General features: G+C 58.1%; 2 protein-coding genes across 4 annotated transcripts; both read left to right on the plus strand.

Annotated features, from left to right (window-relative positions):
* Positions 1 to 11,671, plus strand: LOC147131816 (F-actin-uncapping protein LRRC16A-like). 3 transcript variants are annotated; one of them, XM_086013611.1, is made up of 37 exons: positions 1 to 183; positions 1,314 to 1,411; positions 1,933 to 1,983; positions 2,064 to 2,123; positions 2,270 to 2,382; positions 2,469 to 2,566; positions 2,628 to 2,698; positions 2,790 to 2,863; positions 3,022 to 3,097; positions 3,167 to 3,255; positions 3,334 to 3,428; positions 3,545 to 3,631; positions 3,694 to 3,797; positions 3,885 to 3,962; positions 4,052 to 4,128; positions 4,543 to 4,647; positions 4,726 to 4,795; positions 4,907 to 4,988; positions 5,143 to 5,242; positions 5,323 to 5,377; positions 5,459 to 5,631; positions 5,709 to 5,777; positions 6,272 to 6,365; positions 6,492 to 6,590; positions 6,660 to 6,788; positions 6,871 to 6,981; positions 7,113 to 7,288; positions 7,403 to 7,490; positions 7,576 to 7,704; positions 7,775 to 7,841; positions 7,908 to 8,089; positions 8,166 to 8,260; positions 8,338 to 8,779; positions 9,448 to 9,478; positions 9,802 to 10,017; positions 10,373 to 10,486; positions 10,658 to 11,671. In XM_086013611.1, exons 1-37 carry the CDS (start codon positions 150 to 152, stop codon positions 10,828 to 10,830), a joined length of 4,005 nt encoding a protein of 1,334 aa, XP_085869737.1. In that variant the 5' UTR covers positions 1 to 149; the 3' UTR covers positions 10,831 to 11,671. The 3 variants fall into 3 exon arrangements, with proteins under 3 accessions (XP_085869737.1, XP_085869738.1, XP_085869739.1); XM_086013612.1 differs by having other exon boundaries at positions 9,841 to 10,017; XM_086013613.1 differs by lacking the exon at positions 10,658 to 11,671 and having other exon boundaries at positions 10,327 to 10,472.
* A 103-nt stretch (positions 11,672 to 11,774) lies between these two features.
* Positions 11,775 to 14,700, plus strand: LOC147131817 (uncharacterized). Its single transcript, XM_086015176.1, has 2 exons — positions 11,775 to 12,399; positions 13,142 to 14,700. Exons 1-2 carry the CDS (start codon positions 12,027 to 12,029, stop codon positions 14,047 to 14,049), a joined length of 1,281 nt encoding a protein of 426 aa, XP_085871302.1. The 5' UTR covers positions 11,775 to 12,026; the 3' UTR covers positions 14,050 to 14,700.
* The last annotated feature ends 130 nt before the right edge of the window (positions 14,701 to 14,830 follow it).

The raw sequence follows: 14,830 nt of genomic DNA on the forward strand, positions 1-14,830 counted from the left end.
TGCGGCTCTGCGTTTTGGACTTGCTGGTGCTTGCGTTTGGGTGTTTCCGTGCTGTGGTGGGAATGTCGACTGGCCGCAGAAGGAGAAGAACGACAAGCAGGAGCAGAAGAAGAAGGTGATCCTGCAAAAGCGGGCGAGCAACGACACAAATGGAGGCGTCAGAGTTGCCAAAGGAATTGCTCGGTGAGGTCAGCTGCATTCCGGGGGCGATTCCGATTCTAGTGCGCTTCTACTTTGGCAAAAGTTGACGAGTCACACGCAAAAAGAATATCGCGACAAATTCAATGTCAATGAGATTGATTAATAGATTTGATTTGATGATTTTTCTTGTAATTTTCCCCTGCCCGGCAGGGGGGCAGGGATGGGCTCAGGGGTTGTCTACCTGTTCCTTCCTATTCGGGGGCTGAGTGGGCGTGTCCTGACACATTCCTAAGGATAGGAACAAATGACCCACTTCTAAATGAGACCAAAGACACCTTTCCGTCCTGTTGTTTTTCGGGTCCAGCTTCTTTCATCTTGGACAGCTGGCTAAGGCAAAGCCCCTCCTTTCTCATCAGCACTTGGAAACCGTCGTCCACGCCTTTGTTACATCTCGGCTACATGACCGTCATGCACTTGATTTTGGAGTCAGCCAGTCCTCACTCGGGCGTCTCCAGTGGGTCCAAAATGCTGCCGCTCGCCTCCTAAGTGGAGCTCGGAAGACGCAGTACAACACCCCAATTGTGGCCTCCATCACTGGCTCCGTTCGAACACATTTGTCTTTGCATGGCCTGGCCCCCGGCGTACCTCTCCGAGTTCCTCCCCTCTGCGGACCGGGCGCCGCTGGAGGCGGCGAGGACTAAGCGGGCGCCTCAGAGGGGATCGGCCTTTTGTGTTGCCGGGCCTTCCCGCTGGAATGACTTTCCAGTAAATGTTAGGCAAGCCTCCTCTCTGGCCATTTGGAAAACCCGCTTGAAGACACATTTCTATTCTTCGCCTTTTCATCCGACCTGAGACCGACACGTTTTCGCCTGTTTTCCGGTGTCTATTGTGTATGTGGTGTTTTATGTTAATTTCTCGATAGCATGATTTGATTTGATTGATTTTGTATGATGACTATTTCGTTGTTACAGCTGTGGCTGTTGTGGAATGCGCAGTAGAGATAAAGTGCTATTGTATTGCACTTTTTGAAACCAATCCCAGTCGACTGAGCCCAAAAAGAACCTGCGCGATATGAACGCAGTCGCAAAACGGACCGTGCGCTGCCGAACGGCCCAAAAGTCAAGCGGGCGGGACGTCTCCTTGAACTCGTCTTTGTGCTCGTGCTCGCGCAGACAGCGTGCGGGAGGCGGTGGGGCCGAGTCTCCAGTTGACCCTGAGCTGCCAGCTCCGGCCGGAGGTCAAAGGTGAAAAGCCGGACAACAAAGTGCTGGTGAGTGACCTTGACCCGAGCCACCTCGCGGCTTTGTCTTCCCTTCCCGTCCGTGTGAGGCGCCCGCCTTCATTTTCATCTTTGATCGGACGATGAATTTGACCCGCGCGAGGGCCCGAGTCGAGAATCCGACCCCGGCTGGGATGTGGGCAGATTTGGTGACCGGTTCTGTTTTGTCTGGAAACTGCTCCTGCCGCTCTTGCTCTCGGTCGACATTCCGCAGGAAGACGGCGCGCGCGCGGGCTTGTGCAGACATGAGCGATAAACGCATAGCGCAGTGGCGCCCGCACGCGTGTGGGCGGGCGTGCGCAGACGCGCCAGCGGCCCAGCGGCCCAGCGGCCCAGCGGCCCAGGTGCAAGCGCCACCTCCTGATCATGTGACAAAGCGGGCGCGTCGTCAAAAGATTCCTCAAACTAATCAGACCAAAACACGTCACCGTGGAAACAGGAGTGCACCTTGCCAATTAGCTCCACTCCAAATGTGCGCGCGCGTGTGTGTTCATGTGTGTGCGTGTGTGTAGGCCTTGGCGTCACATCGAGCCTTCCTGCTGTCAGCACGCATCCCTTCCAAGGTCAGCGGACGGACGTCTCTGCGCGTGTTTGTTTGTGTGTGTGTGTGTGTTATCATGTGTGTTGGTGCGTGTGCGTGCAGGTGGAGCAGTCCTTCAGCTACCTGGACATCACTGGTCTCCGTAGCAACACGCCCACTGAGGTGAGAAGTAACGAGAAGTGTCAGTTAGCAACGTGCCAGCGGTTCATTTGGAGAGCCTCGTCGTTGTCGTGGTCGGGTGCCACTTGACAAAGGTGAGCGCTGTCGGCCGGCGTGGTCACGTGCGGCGTGTGTGCGCGCGTGCGCAGGTGCTGCTGGAGTGCCAGCGCGGCTCGTGCGCGCTGCGGCTGAGTTGCCCGAAGGACGGCGAGCGGGTCCTCGCCCACATCGGCTCCTGGCTGACGAGGATCTGCCCGCACATGTGAGTAGCAAGCCGGAGGGAGGTTTGGCGGCGGCGGCGGCGGCGGTCCGGCCCGGGGCTCAGGAGCCGCTGTGTTGTGGCATCAGGAATCCGCTGACGAGGTTTGAGGTGACGCCTCCGGAGCGGTGGGCCGCCCTCCGGGCGCTGTGGGAGCGGCAGGAGCCCGCCGACCCCGGGCCTTGCGGTAGGCTATTTTCATCGCGCGGCGCTCGGACGGTCATGCCGACTCCTCCGTCCCGTTCCAGGAGGATTCTCGGATCAGTACCGGGCCGTGTGCGACAACCTCAACCTGGCCTACCGGGAGGAGGTCCAGTGGGTCGGTGCCGGCCGTCCGTCTTGCTTTTGGCCGTCCTCGCGTGCGTCCGTCCGAGCAGTGCTAGCGTTGTTGTGCTTGCCGCCCCCGTTAGGATGTGGACACCATCTACCTGAGCCAGGATACGACAGAACTCAACCTGCACGACTTCAGCCACCTCCACGCCAGGTGCGTGCGTGCGTGCTAGGCAACAATGTATAAATGAGCCGCTGCAAAGGTCCTTGCTTTTTGTCCGCTGCTGCGCGGCCGTGACGCCTTTCTGATGCTGCGATGCGATCGGGCATGTCTCGGTGGCGCGTTGTCACGTTTTGCGGCGTCGCACGCAGGGATCTGGCGGCCATCGTCGGCGCTCTGGAGTACAACAAGTGGTTCACCAAGCTGGTGGCTAAAGACTGCAAACTGGTAAGGTTGGCATGTGCCCGGGTGGGGGGGGGGGGCCCAGGGACGCTTGACCGGCGTGCGCCCGTGTAGTCGGCAGACGTGTGCGAGCAGATCCTGCGCGTGATGTCCCGGTCGAGTTGTCTGGAGGAGCTGGTCCTTGACAACGTGGGCCTCCGCAGGTCGGTCAGAGCGGGCGTCGTCCGTGCCCGTCTCCTCCGCCTGCTTTGTCATCTTTGCTTCTTGCTTGTCTCCCTCAGTGACTTTGCTCACAAGCTGTCCTTGGCGCTGGGTCACAACCCCGCCTCCACGCTGCACACCCTCAACCTGAGCAACAACTCTCTGGATGACAAAGGTTCAACACACGCACGCGCGCGCGCTAAAATGTACACAAATACGCCACGCGCGCACACTGATTTGTCCACTAGGGGGACATGACTGAGCCTGTGTGTGTGTGTGTGTGTGTTTGAGGCATGTGCGCTCTGGCAGCTCAGCTGGGCCAACTGGCGATGGGCCTGAAGAACGTCAACCTCAGCAGGACCTCGCTGTCCCCCAAAGGTGAGGCGTCCGTGCGTGCGTGCGTGCGTGCGTCCGTCCCCGCTCACGCGTGTGCGTGTCAGGCGTGAACTTCCTGGGCCAGGCGCTGTGTGCCAATCCCAGCATGGCCGCCACCCTCACACACCTCCAGCTGGCAGGAAACTCCCTCCGAGGCGACGAGCTGCAGGTGACGCGCGTGGCCTGCGCTAGCTACCGACATTAGCGACACGCTAGCAACGCGTTAGCAACAGCGTTGTCTTGCTCTTGCTCTCAGAACCTCCACAACTTCCTGAGTCACGACAACTGCGTAGAGGTTTTGGATTTGTCCTGCACTGACTGCTCATTGGAACAGGTGAACGCGCGCGCACTGTCCTTCCGAAGTCACCAATCAAACGATTGTTGGTGTGTGTGTGTGTGTGTGTGTGTGTGTGTGTGTGTCAGACATCAGCGTCTCTGCTGGGAGGATGCTTGAAGCGTCTGCGTGTGCTCAACATGTCCAAGACCGTCTACTCTCACAGGTGAGGAATGTGGCGCGACGCCTTGAGATACGAGTGACCCGAGCGACTTGGGAGTTTCTTTCAACAACTGAACAATAAACACGTGGTTTAAAACATTTCAAGAAAGTTACGAGTTTTTGTTCCTTTTTAGGAAAAAATGAATAACGGCTGTAAATATTTGTTATCGGCCTGCTTGACTACTACTAATGGGTCCTGAAAAAAGCATGTCGGTCTATCTCTAATCACGCCGCACAAGGACGAATGACGTTTCTGTTTATTTCAACGGGCAAAGTTGATTTGCGCTTTGCGTTCCAAGCAAGGTCACGGCGCCCATCTCAAGGCACGTGAGCATCGGTCGCCGCGCAGCTGTCGTGCGTCCCAAAGTTGTCGTTGACGTGATGTTGAGCCTTGAGGTTTGCGCGGTGGTGCCGGCAGGAAGTGCAGGGAGGTCCCCGCGTCCTTCAAGCGGTTCTTCGGCCTGAGCCGGGCTCTGAGCTCCGTCAACGTGTCCGGATGCAAACTTCCCGCCGAGGCCCTGAAGTGCGTACCGGCTCCGGCCGACCCGGCCGTCAAAACCCCGCCGCCGCGCTTTTCACCCGCTTGCTGGCGTCTTCTCAGGGCGCTGCTGCTGGGCCTGGGCTGCAACCCCAACCTGAGCGACGTGTCGCTGGACCTGAGCGGCTGCGAGGTGACGCGCTTTTGACTCGATGCCACTTTGGCCGGCCACGAAAAGGCAACCCGACGATTCTGCCAGCGGCCCGCCGCCAAGTCGCGTGAGCCGCTCTCCTTTGACTTTCAGCTGCGCTCGGCCGGCTCTCAGGTCCTGGAGGGCTGCGTGGCGGAGATCCCCAACATCTCCAGTCTGGACATCTCTGATAACGGTGCGTCCCGTGCCTCTCGTGCCCTAAGTCGGCTGAGATGGGCCGTGTCCGGCTCAACCGAAATGGACGGATCGATCCAAGTGAAGTCCTGCGATCAAACGTGGCCGTTAGCAGTAGCGAATCCATCCCGGCTGGTCTTTTCATCTCTCGGCAGGTCTGGACGGGGACCTGAGCACCCTGCTGGTGTGGCTGGCCAAGAACCGCTCGGTCCGCCACCTTTCGCTGGGCAGAAACTTCCAGAACATCAAGTCCAAGTGAGTCGGCGGCTCGGCGGCGCGCCGGCACACGGGCGCGTCACGTTTCACTGCCGCCGCCTTGTCGTCCTCGCCGGCAGGAACGTGGCGCCGGTGCTGGACGAGCTGGTCCGTCTGATCCAGGAGGAGGAGTCGGTGAGTGACCGGCGCGCCTGTTCCAAGCGGAGCGGCCGATCGTGTCTGGCTTGCTCGCTTACGCCGTTTGGCGTCGCCTAGCCGCTGAGCTCGCTGTCGCTGGCCGACTCCAAGCTGAAGGCCGACCTGGCCGTGGTCCTCAACGCCCTGGGAAGCAACAGCTCGCTCACCCGGCTCGACATCAGCGGCAACGCCATGGGCGACATGGGCGCCAAAATGCTGGCCAAGGCCCTGCAGATCAACACCAAGCTCAGGTGAGCGCTTCCTTCCGCCGGTCACGTGCCCCGCCCCACTTTTCGGCTCCCGGCAGGATTTTTGTCACCTTTTGCAGGACGCTCGTCTGGGACAGGAACAACGTCAGCCCTCAGGGTCTGCAGGAAGTGGCGTCCGCCTTGGAAAAGTGAGCGTGCGCGCGACACTCCACCGATAGGGGCCAGAAACGGTTTGGGTTTTTCGCGTCTCCAAAGGTTTTCACAGTTTTGCCCGTACTGGGTGCGCTCCGACAATCCCGACGCGCAACCGCGCACGCGTCGAGTTTGTTCCAGCGGCAACCCGGAACCCAAAGCAGGCGTCGGCAACCTTTTTGTGGTTGGGAGTGCGTTTTCGCCCGGAAGTCTGGAAGAAACCTGGAACCCGTTCAAAAACCCTTCACAGATCACACATCAGTGTGCCAGTGCGTTGACCAAAAACTTGATCAGGCAGAAATACCGTCCAAAAACAATGTTCAGTTCACGAGTTGGCGGCCTCTGGCCGAACCTTTTCAGACACGGCACCGATAGCTCGGACCTCGGCAAGGTCGACACAAAACGCGTTGGTCCGTCACCGGCATTTGGAGTCCGCGGCGGGTATCGCTCCATTGGCCCGCCGCGCTCAGACGCGTTTTCTCGTCGTCAGGAACTTCACCATCCGCTTCATGCCGGTGCCCATCATGGACGCCGCCCAGGCGCTCAAGGCCAACCCGGAGAAGACGGAAGAGGCTCTGCTGAAGGTTACGTCCGAGCCATGTCTCAGTCCTTTTGGATCCTCTTGAGATTTGGAACAGGCTTTTTTTGCTGAGCGGACTCCAACTTTGAAACGACGGTGACCATCGACGCGGTGCCCTTCTTGCACGCAGATGGAGCACTTCCTGCTGAGGAACCACGAGACCCGCAAGTACCTCCAGGAGCAGGCGTACCGGCTGCAGCAGGGCATCGTCAGCAGCACCACGCAGCAGGCGGGTTCGCCTCAGCAAGGGCCCCCGCTCGGACCGCTTTCTCACTGACCCCCCGACTCCCCTCTGCAGATGATGGACACCGTGTGTGTGAAGGTTCGGGATCACCTGAACTCGCTCATGTTCTGCCAGGACCGCGCGGTCCAGGAGGACGTGGAAGTGGCGGAAAACCTGATGACGGACGCGAGGAACTCCAAGACCGTAGGTGAACCTGAGCCAGGGGCTCAGGCCAGGCTTCCGAGCGCAACGCTGAGGCGTGCTGTGCTGCTTCCCTCCCCCTCAGCTGCTGCCCAGCCTCTACCACCTGGGCGGCGACGGTCTACGCGCCGCCATTCAGGACAAGCTGGAGTCCGTGGCGGCGGAGGTGGCGGCCGTGATGGATGAGCAGCTGGAGGTAGTCACAGCGCCGATCGCGAGCTCATCGGCGCTCGCTTTCGAGCAAGTCTGAGCGGCAAAAACCAAGCCGGTCAAGACCGATTGGAGTCAAGTGGTGGGAGCGCTCGTCAGCTTCTCCGCTCCCCGCAGACCATGCTGGCGTCCATGTTGGAAGCGGCCTCGGGCTTGTGTCCTCACGTGATGAAGACGAGCGCTCTCGGTTCGGATCTGCTGAGGGCGGGCGCGGGGAAGATGAGCGTCCCTCGCGCGTTCATCGCCAAGACCCTCCTGGAACAGACGGGCGTGGACATCCTCAACAAGATCAGGTGATCTCGCCCAGCGCCACTTGCCACCTGAGCCCCCGCCTCGCAAACCTGCTGCAATCGCCATGCGCGTCTGCTCCTCCCCGTTAGCTTCTTTGCTTTTGTCCTCATGCCCAGTGAGCTGAAACTCAGCGTGGCGTCCTTGATCTCCGATCGCATCGTGGACCGGATCCTGGGCTCTCTGTCCACGTGGCGCCACACGCTGGTCGGTTGCAATGTTTGTCCTCTTTCCCCGCCTCCCCTTCTTCTGTTCTCTCCTCCCATGGCGGCCATCCCGCTTCCATCCGCAGGCCAACCACGTGGCGAGGCAGAGCCAACCCGCGCTACGTCCCGAGTCTCCGGAGGAGACGCAGGTTCTGGATGAGACGCTCCTTCACCCGGACGGCGGCGAGGCGGGAGGCCGAGCGGACGCCAGCGTGGTCGGAATTTCCCCTCGCCCTCTCTCTGCGAGGTTGTAAATGTCTTTCATGGAGCACTTTCCCCCCCCAGATCACAGCCAAATCCAAAAGGAAGAGTATTCTGGTGCGGATGCTGCGACCGGTCTCGGTGGCGTTTGGTAAGTCACGGCGGCTGCGGCCTCTTCTTCTTTCCTTCCCGGCGAAACTTCTGATGTTGATCTCAGAGATGGAGTTTGACCTGGACAAGGCCCTGCAGGAGGTTCCCGTCCACGCGGCGGACGAGCCGCCCTCCCCCCCGCCGGACCTCGCGCCAGCTTTCCCGCCCCTGGGCTCGCCGCCGCCCCTGCAGCATCACACCAAAGTGCGACCAAAAGCCAGGAGGCGCACCAAACCCAGCAGAGTCGGCGTAGGTCGCCAGCAACGCAGCGTCAAGGCATATCTGCTGTGTGAATAGTATGCCACTTGATACTATTTCCGTGCAGCGTGGGCCGCCGCCGCATCTGGTGGAGCATCAGGGCATGATGGGCAAGCTGGACGAAGGTCTGGACGAGTTCTTCTCCAAGAAAGTCAGCTTGAAGTGAGAGCCTCACGCCGCCCGCTCCTTTGAGTGATTTGAAGCGATTCGAAGCCATCGCGCCTTCTCGCCCCGCGCAGACGCCCCGCCGCGCCAGTCACGCCGTCAAACGCGCACGAGCCGGCCGACACGAAGCGGGAACCCAGGAGGAGCGGCTTCTTCAACCTCATCAAAGGTCGGACATCCCGCTCGGAGAAAAACCAGGGGGCCGGCGAAGCGCCCCGGCCCGCCCCGGCCCACGCTCTCGCGCCGCCTGCGTCCCCCGTCCCGGCGCCGCCCACGCCCCACGTCGGCACGGCCCCGGACGAGTCCCTGCCCGCGACGCCCTCCTCGCTGCGCCAGGAGTCCCCCGGAGCCCCGGCCCGGGCCAACGACCATTGTGAGATCGCGTCCACGCCTTCCTCCGGCGCGGGCGAGGAGAAGGGCGGCCCCCTGGTTCCGCGGCACGTGGGCGTTCCCATTATGGGCGCCGACCTTCTGGCGGAGATGAAGGCACGGCAGGAGAAAATGGCCGCTCACAAGGTGAGGAAAGCAACAATAATACAAAACAATTTGCTTCCATGGAAACAGGGCAAATGACTCAATGACAGATGGGGGAGGGGATGGAAGTTGAGAAGTAGCATAAATGGCTCCCGAAGGTACAGTGGGGGGCACGTATGTAAGTACTCTAAGTAGGCAAGAACTGTAGTAAGTAGCTAGTTACTGTAAGTAGATTTGTAATTAGGTAAGCAAATACTGCGGTAAGTACCGTATTTTCCGGACTGCAAGCCGCACCTTTATATAAACCGAACCCACTCTATTTTGGAAAAAAAGTCCTATCTATGTTGAAAAATTTACTGCATTTACCGAAGGATTTTGAACTGTAAATGTACATGTACAGAATGTACCTGAACAGATTCTTCCCTCACGGTGCCTTTGAACACGGCAGCAACTTTTGTCATATGTCATTGGGACAGAACAAGTTAATAACGTCCGCCTTTTATTGCTCTGCTAACCGAGTGCATAGCGCCCTCGCCTGTTGTGTTGTAATTCCGGTGGAAGAAAAATCCACAGAATAGCCGCACCGTTCTATAAACCGCACGGTTCAAAACCGAGGAAAAAAGTAGCGACTTACAAGCACACATCACATGATGCGATTCTGTGACCTTGAAGTGACATCGAGGCATCCTTTTTTTTTTTTTTTTGTCTAGTTGGAGTCGGAGCAGGAAGATGCCGACATGGGTAAGTCCGTGCTAACGCCAATGCTAACACTGATTCTGATGCTAAGTGTCAACTGCGGCTGTGTTTGGAATTATTTACTTATTTCCTACCCTGTAAACACTACATGTTTTTTCATATAGTGGACCTAAGATTTTTCCCCAAAAAATGTCCACTGAAAATCCAGTCGGAGTCATTCTAGTGAGTGACCCTAACTCCGACAATCAATCAATCCACTTGTTCCCGACTGCCGAAACACAATTGAGCCATTTTTACGTCGTGGACAATGTGTCTGTGTGTGTATGTGTGTGTGTGTGTGTTCTGCAATACCTGTGATATCCTTGCAGCCAATGACACGGTCCGTCCCAACTTGTGCGTGGACGCAGAGCGGCCCCGACCAGAGGCCGCCCCGAGGTCCAAAGCCGCCGCCGCCGCCGCCGTCAGCCCTACGTCTCCACTCCCTCCACCGGTGAGCGGATCCCCCAGTCCTCCCAGTGGCCCCAGTCCCTCCACTTTGGCCAGTCTGCCCGGCCCCCTGGGCCCCGGCAGCACCGTTGTGCCAGGTGAGCGGTGGCAAAAAGATGTTGATGATCAAACAGGAAGTGAGTGTTCATCATGGCACGTAACGATGCTAAGCTCATGGCAGACAACGCTAAGATTCCGATGCCAAGCCGACGCGTGATGATGGTCAGCTGACATGTGACGATGCTAAGCTAAAGCTAAGCTAATGCGTGATGATACTGACCGGTTAAGATGCCAAGCTAACACTTGACAATGCTAAGCTATCGTGCAATGATGTTAAAATGAGGTGTCGATGTTAAACCAACACACATATGCTGCATCAATGGCAAGCTAACAGGTGACGATTCTAGGATAGCAGCTGAGGATGCTAAGCTAACCTGCTGGGTTTCCTGTCAGATGATTGCACGACAGACGCCGTCCACGTTCCACTTCCTGCTCCTCGCCTGAAGCGGGCGCCGTCGCCACACGAGCCAGAGCGAAGTGATGAACACCAAGTTAGCGACTCGACCGGTCAGTCACACGCGAATGTATATTACTCAACTACAAATATGCTAAAACTACTGCAGTAATACTTTGACACGACTAATGTATCACGAGGACTCGCACAGTGAGCACTGCAGTGCAAGCGTTGTTCTTGTTGGTGTGACTTTAGTCACCGGGCGTGTTGTGGGTTCTCCTCAGCATGCGGCGTTGCAGCCGCATCATCGCCACGGCGACGCTGGTCATCTCTCAAGACGGCGCCGCGCCGGAGTCCGGATGGGCGTCGGCGAGCCGCGTCCCTGCCCGCCTTCGCCTCGCCGAGCGCGCTACTGGATCATCATCTCGATGAGTCGGACAGTTCTCAACAAAATTGACTTTTTGGGACAGTCTGGTCAATGGGTGTTTTCATTTTCCATTTTTGGCACGTCGCGTTTCCGAAGCAACTTGTTGGACTCTCCAGATGGGTCCAAATGGACGTCAATTTGCACTTCGGTCGGCAAGTCTTGACAAGCTCGAGCGTCCAAATTGTGAACGTGGGGAGGACACCCATGAAAAAGAAACCAGGAAAAGTTGAACGTTGGCTGACACTTTGCAATTTGGACTCCCTTCAAATGTTTGCCATCCGTCGCACTGTTCCTTGGAGCTGACGAATACTTCTCGCATTGCCAAAGAAATGAAGGCAAAGCCCATCAGAGCAAAATGGGCGGCCAAATGCCAACCTAACCTCTGACCGGTCCACGCAAATCTTTGAGAAGCTTTTATCTGTCCGTACGCCTGATGTCAAACATGCACTGGCGATGACCGTGTTTTCAGTGAAAAAGAAAAGAAAACGTCAGCCTCGCTGGCGACGCAAGATGGCTGCAATCTGGCCTATGGGTTGTCCGTTCACGCTTACATCCGCGCTTGTGCTTTCAAACTGCATTCGAGGGAGGTGGGAAGTCGGAATTTCCCACTTCCGACCTCGAAGAGTTCCAGGCGAATGTAAACAAGATGGCCGATGACCATCCCCTGTTTGTTGTTCTGGTTCATCACAACACATCTTGACCACCAGCTAACCTTCTTCTTAATTTCCTTCCTTTCCATCAATCAGGGAATACCTTTCATCTTCAAAGCGTTTCACCAATCACTTATTCATGCGTTCACGTTGTCATCACGTTGACTCAATTCATGTCATAATCAAAAAAGATAAATAAATATACTTTATAATCTTGTAAATGATGTTTTGCCATTCACGGTCGGTCTGTGGCTGCATGTGGGCCGCCGTGGTGCAGTGACGTCACAACGACCTCGCTAGGTGAACTCGGGGTCCTGTCTTATTTTCCGACTTCTTAACTCAGACGTCACTTTTCTTCCCGGAAGGCAGAAATTTCCGACTTGCCGCCTTCCTGGAGCGCCGCGTAGGGCCAACATTTGTCTGCCAAACGATCACTTCGCAGTCCAGTTGATGGTCGACGTTTAGATTTTCCGTCCGCCAGGCGTCGCTGTCGCCAGAGGAAGCGGACGAGGCTCAGTCATCGCGTGTGCGGCGCCCCATCCCGCACCCGCAGGTCTCGCTCGCTCGCTCGCCGCGATGTGCGCCTTGCGTGTGTTGCGCGCGTCGGTCCGCCGGCGGATGAGCGCGGCTGTGGAAGACGTGCTGCTGCGGCTGCAGCCACGGCAGCAGCAAGGCCACGTCGAGGAGGAGGAAGCGGCGGCGGCGGCGGCGGCGGCGGCGGCGGCGGCGGCGGCGGCGGCGGCCCGACTTCCGCTGCTGAGAGCTCTGCTCAGCGAGCGTCTGGCGGCGGCCGCTGACGACATCGCGATGCTGGCGGGAGGAGTCCTGGCCGAGCCGGAGGCCAGGATGCGGCGAGGGCGAGCCGACGCACGCCGGAACCCGCAACGACCACCAGCACGAGCAGGCGAGGGAGGAGAGGCGGCGACGTCCAGCTCCGCGGAGAAAGCAGGCGAGTTGCCACTCATTCCCACGCCGCCGTTTGGTGGAAGCAAAGCAGGGCAAGAGCGACGAGGCTGTGCAGCTCAGCCGCACGCGGGAGGCGCCGTGCACGGACTGGTCGCCAGTCAGTCAGTCAGTCAGTCAGTCAGTCAGTCAAAATCGTGGCGTATTTGCATTGCTTTGAGCTGGCCGCAAGGACGCACTCATTAAGGGCCTTCACCAAACGGCAAAAGCATCTTCCAAACCGCTTATCCTATATAGGGTCGCGGGGAGTTGCTGGAGCCTATCCCAGCCGTCAATGGGCGAAGGCAGAATACACCCCGAACTGGTCGCCAGCCAGTCGCGGCAAACGGCAAAAGGTTGACGTCAAACGCAGCAATCATTTCAGAGTGAAACAACACGATCGTAACTAGTGTGTACAAAATCACACTTTGGTGAGGCATCGGCACATGAGCACCCGAGTCCAAGTCTGCCCGCGGGACACTTTGGCCCACCGAGAAGAATTGGCCAGGCCAGCCTCGCAGGCTGCCGCAATGACTTTGTTTGTGTGGGCCAACTTCTTCTGCATGGCGACTTGCCACTTGGAAGGCAAAAATTGCCCCACGAAAAGCTTTGTGTCATTATTTTGCCATGCAACAAATGGGAATCGTTGTGCTCATCGTTGTGCTAAAAAGGGAAAAGACGAGTCTGACTTGACGTCAGGCGGTGAGAAAAAGCCGTCCAATGTCAACGTGGCGCTTCTACTCTTCCAGGAGACGTGGAGGAGGCGCCGGCACCGGCGAAAGAGGAGAGCGAGCATCCCACGCACGCTGGCGAGCGGGAAGCGGCCGGCCGAGACGGCGCGCAAGAAGAAGCAGAGTCGCCGGCGGCGGCCACGGCGGCCGCGGCGGCCACGGCGGCCGCGGCGGCCACGGCGGCCGCGGCGGCCACGGCGGCCGCGGCGGCCACGGCGGCCGCGGCGGCCACGGCGGCCGCGGCGGCCACGGCGGCCGCGGCGGCCACGGCGGCCGCGGCGGCCACGGCGGCCGCGGCGGCCACGTGCTCGTCGTGCGGCAAAATCTTCCTGAACGCCTTCCGCCTCAAGCGGCACCAGAAGACGCACTCGGCCGACAGGCCCCACGCCTGCTCGCTGTGCGGCAAGCGCTCGCGCCAGAAGGGCGACCTGCTCAAGCACATGCGCACGCACACGGGAGAGAAGCCCTACGTGTGCGCCGTGTGCGGCGGCGGCTTCATCCACGGCCAGGCGCTGGCGCAGCACGCGCGCACGCACACGCGCGAGCGCCCCTTCGCCTGCTCCGTCTGCGGCGAGACCTTCGCCCGAAACGACTACCTGAAGACGCACATGCGGCGCCACACGGGCGAGAAGCCCTTCGCCTGCGCCTTCTGCGGCAAGAGCTTTCGCCAGCGCGTCAACATGACCTCCCACATGCGCGTGCACACTGGGCACAAGCCCTACTCGTGCGCCGTCTGCCACAAAAGCTTCTCGGTCAAGGGCAACGTGCGCATACACATGCGCACGCACACCGGAGAGAAACCCTTCAGTTGCGCCGTCTGCCGCAAGGCCTTCGCGCAGAAGGTCAACCTGCTGAGCCACAAGTGCGCCGGCGGCCAGGGGGCGGCGCCCGCCGACGGACAGGGGGCGGTGCCGTCGCGGCGCTGAGCGGTTGGGAGCCGCGGCGGGCCACGGGCGGCCAAACCCAAAAGGCACACTCCGGAGAGACTCGTAGTTTAGGTGTTTTTTTTTTTTTTTTTTTTTTTGCGAGGTGGAGTCAAGCGGGCGATAAGCGATATTTGGAGCCGATATTCATTTGTAGTTGAAGGGCAATATTGGCGCTTACCAAATCCAAAGTCCAGCACGTGACTTCCTCGCAAAAGGGATGCAACAATTCATTCAGTTCCCAGTTTCGATTCGAATTTTTCAAAAATCTGTTGGTTTTTGTTGACAAAATCAATGACCCCTTTCAAGACCAAAAAATGTTTTGATTTTAACATCTGCAACAGTACATTTTTGTAACAACAAAAAAAAAAAGGACTTTTTGACTGTTCAACTACACTTTGTCTTGTTTTGTTAGTGCGAGAACTAATCATAAACATATCGGTGTTGTTGTTCTGGGCGTGAATGTACGTGCCACGTCTTTTTTTTTGGCAACAGTCGGCGGCCGCTTACGCGATGCCAAAATGCTGCTCGGAGCAAATTCAATGTGAGTGTCGCGTACAATTTTTCTTCCACTGTGAAATTGTGACCTTGTTTTGTTTTTTTCCCTCCCATTCTTGTGCCAGTCAAAGATTAATAAACGCTTTGAATGGACAACGATTGTTTCTCACTGGCAGAGAACTCGATGGCTGAAGACTTCCTTGTCAAGTTGGATTGGGGCGTCCCTCAAGGCTCAGTTTTAGGGCAAACGCTTTTTCATTTGCGACACGGAATGAGCTGTCACGCA

The sequence above is a fragment of the Filicampus tigris genome, chromosome 18 (assembly GCF_054856515.1).
Source record: "Filicampus tigris isolate MCC_2025a chromosome 18, RoL_Ftig_1.0, whole genome shotgun sequence".
Taxonomy (NCBI): Eukaryota; Metazoa; Chordata; class Actinopteri; order Syngnathiformes; family Syngnathidae; genus Filicampus; species Filicampus tigris.

Excerpts from the sequence above, each read along its gene's own strand:
- LOC147131817 (XM_086015176.1), top strand. The coding sequence starts at position 12,027 with ATGTGCGCCTTGCGTGTGTTGCGCGCGTCGGTCCGCCGGCGGATGAGC. Across the intron at positions 12,400-13,141 it reads CAGCTCCGCGGAGAAAGCAG|GAGACGTGGAGGAGGCGCCG; the intron begins GCGAGTTGCCAC and ends CTACTCTTCCAG.
- LOC147131816 (XM_086013611.1), top strand. The coding sequence starts at position 150 with ATGGAGGCGTCAGAGTTGCCAAAGGAATTGCTCG. Across the intron at positions 5,378-5,458 it reads TGATCCAGGAGGAGGAGTCG|CCGCTGAGCTCGCTGTCGCT; the intron begins GTGAGTGACCGG and ends GGCGTCGCCTAG. Across the intron at positions 8,090-8,165 it reads CCAAACCCAGCAGAGTCGGC|CGTGGGCCGCCGCCGCATCT; the intron begins GTAGGTCGCCAG and ends ATTTCCGTGCAG.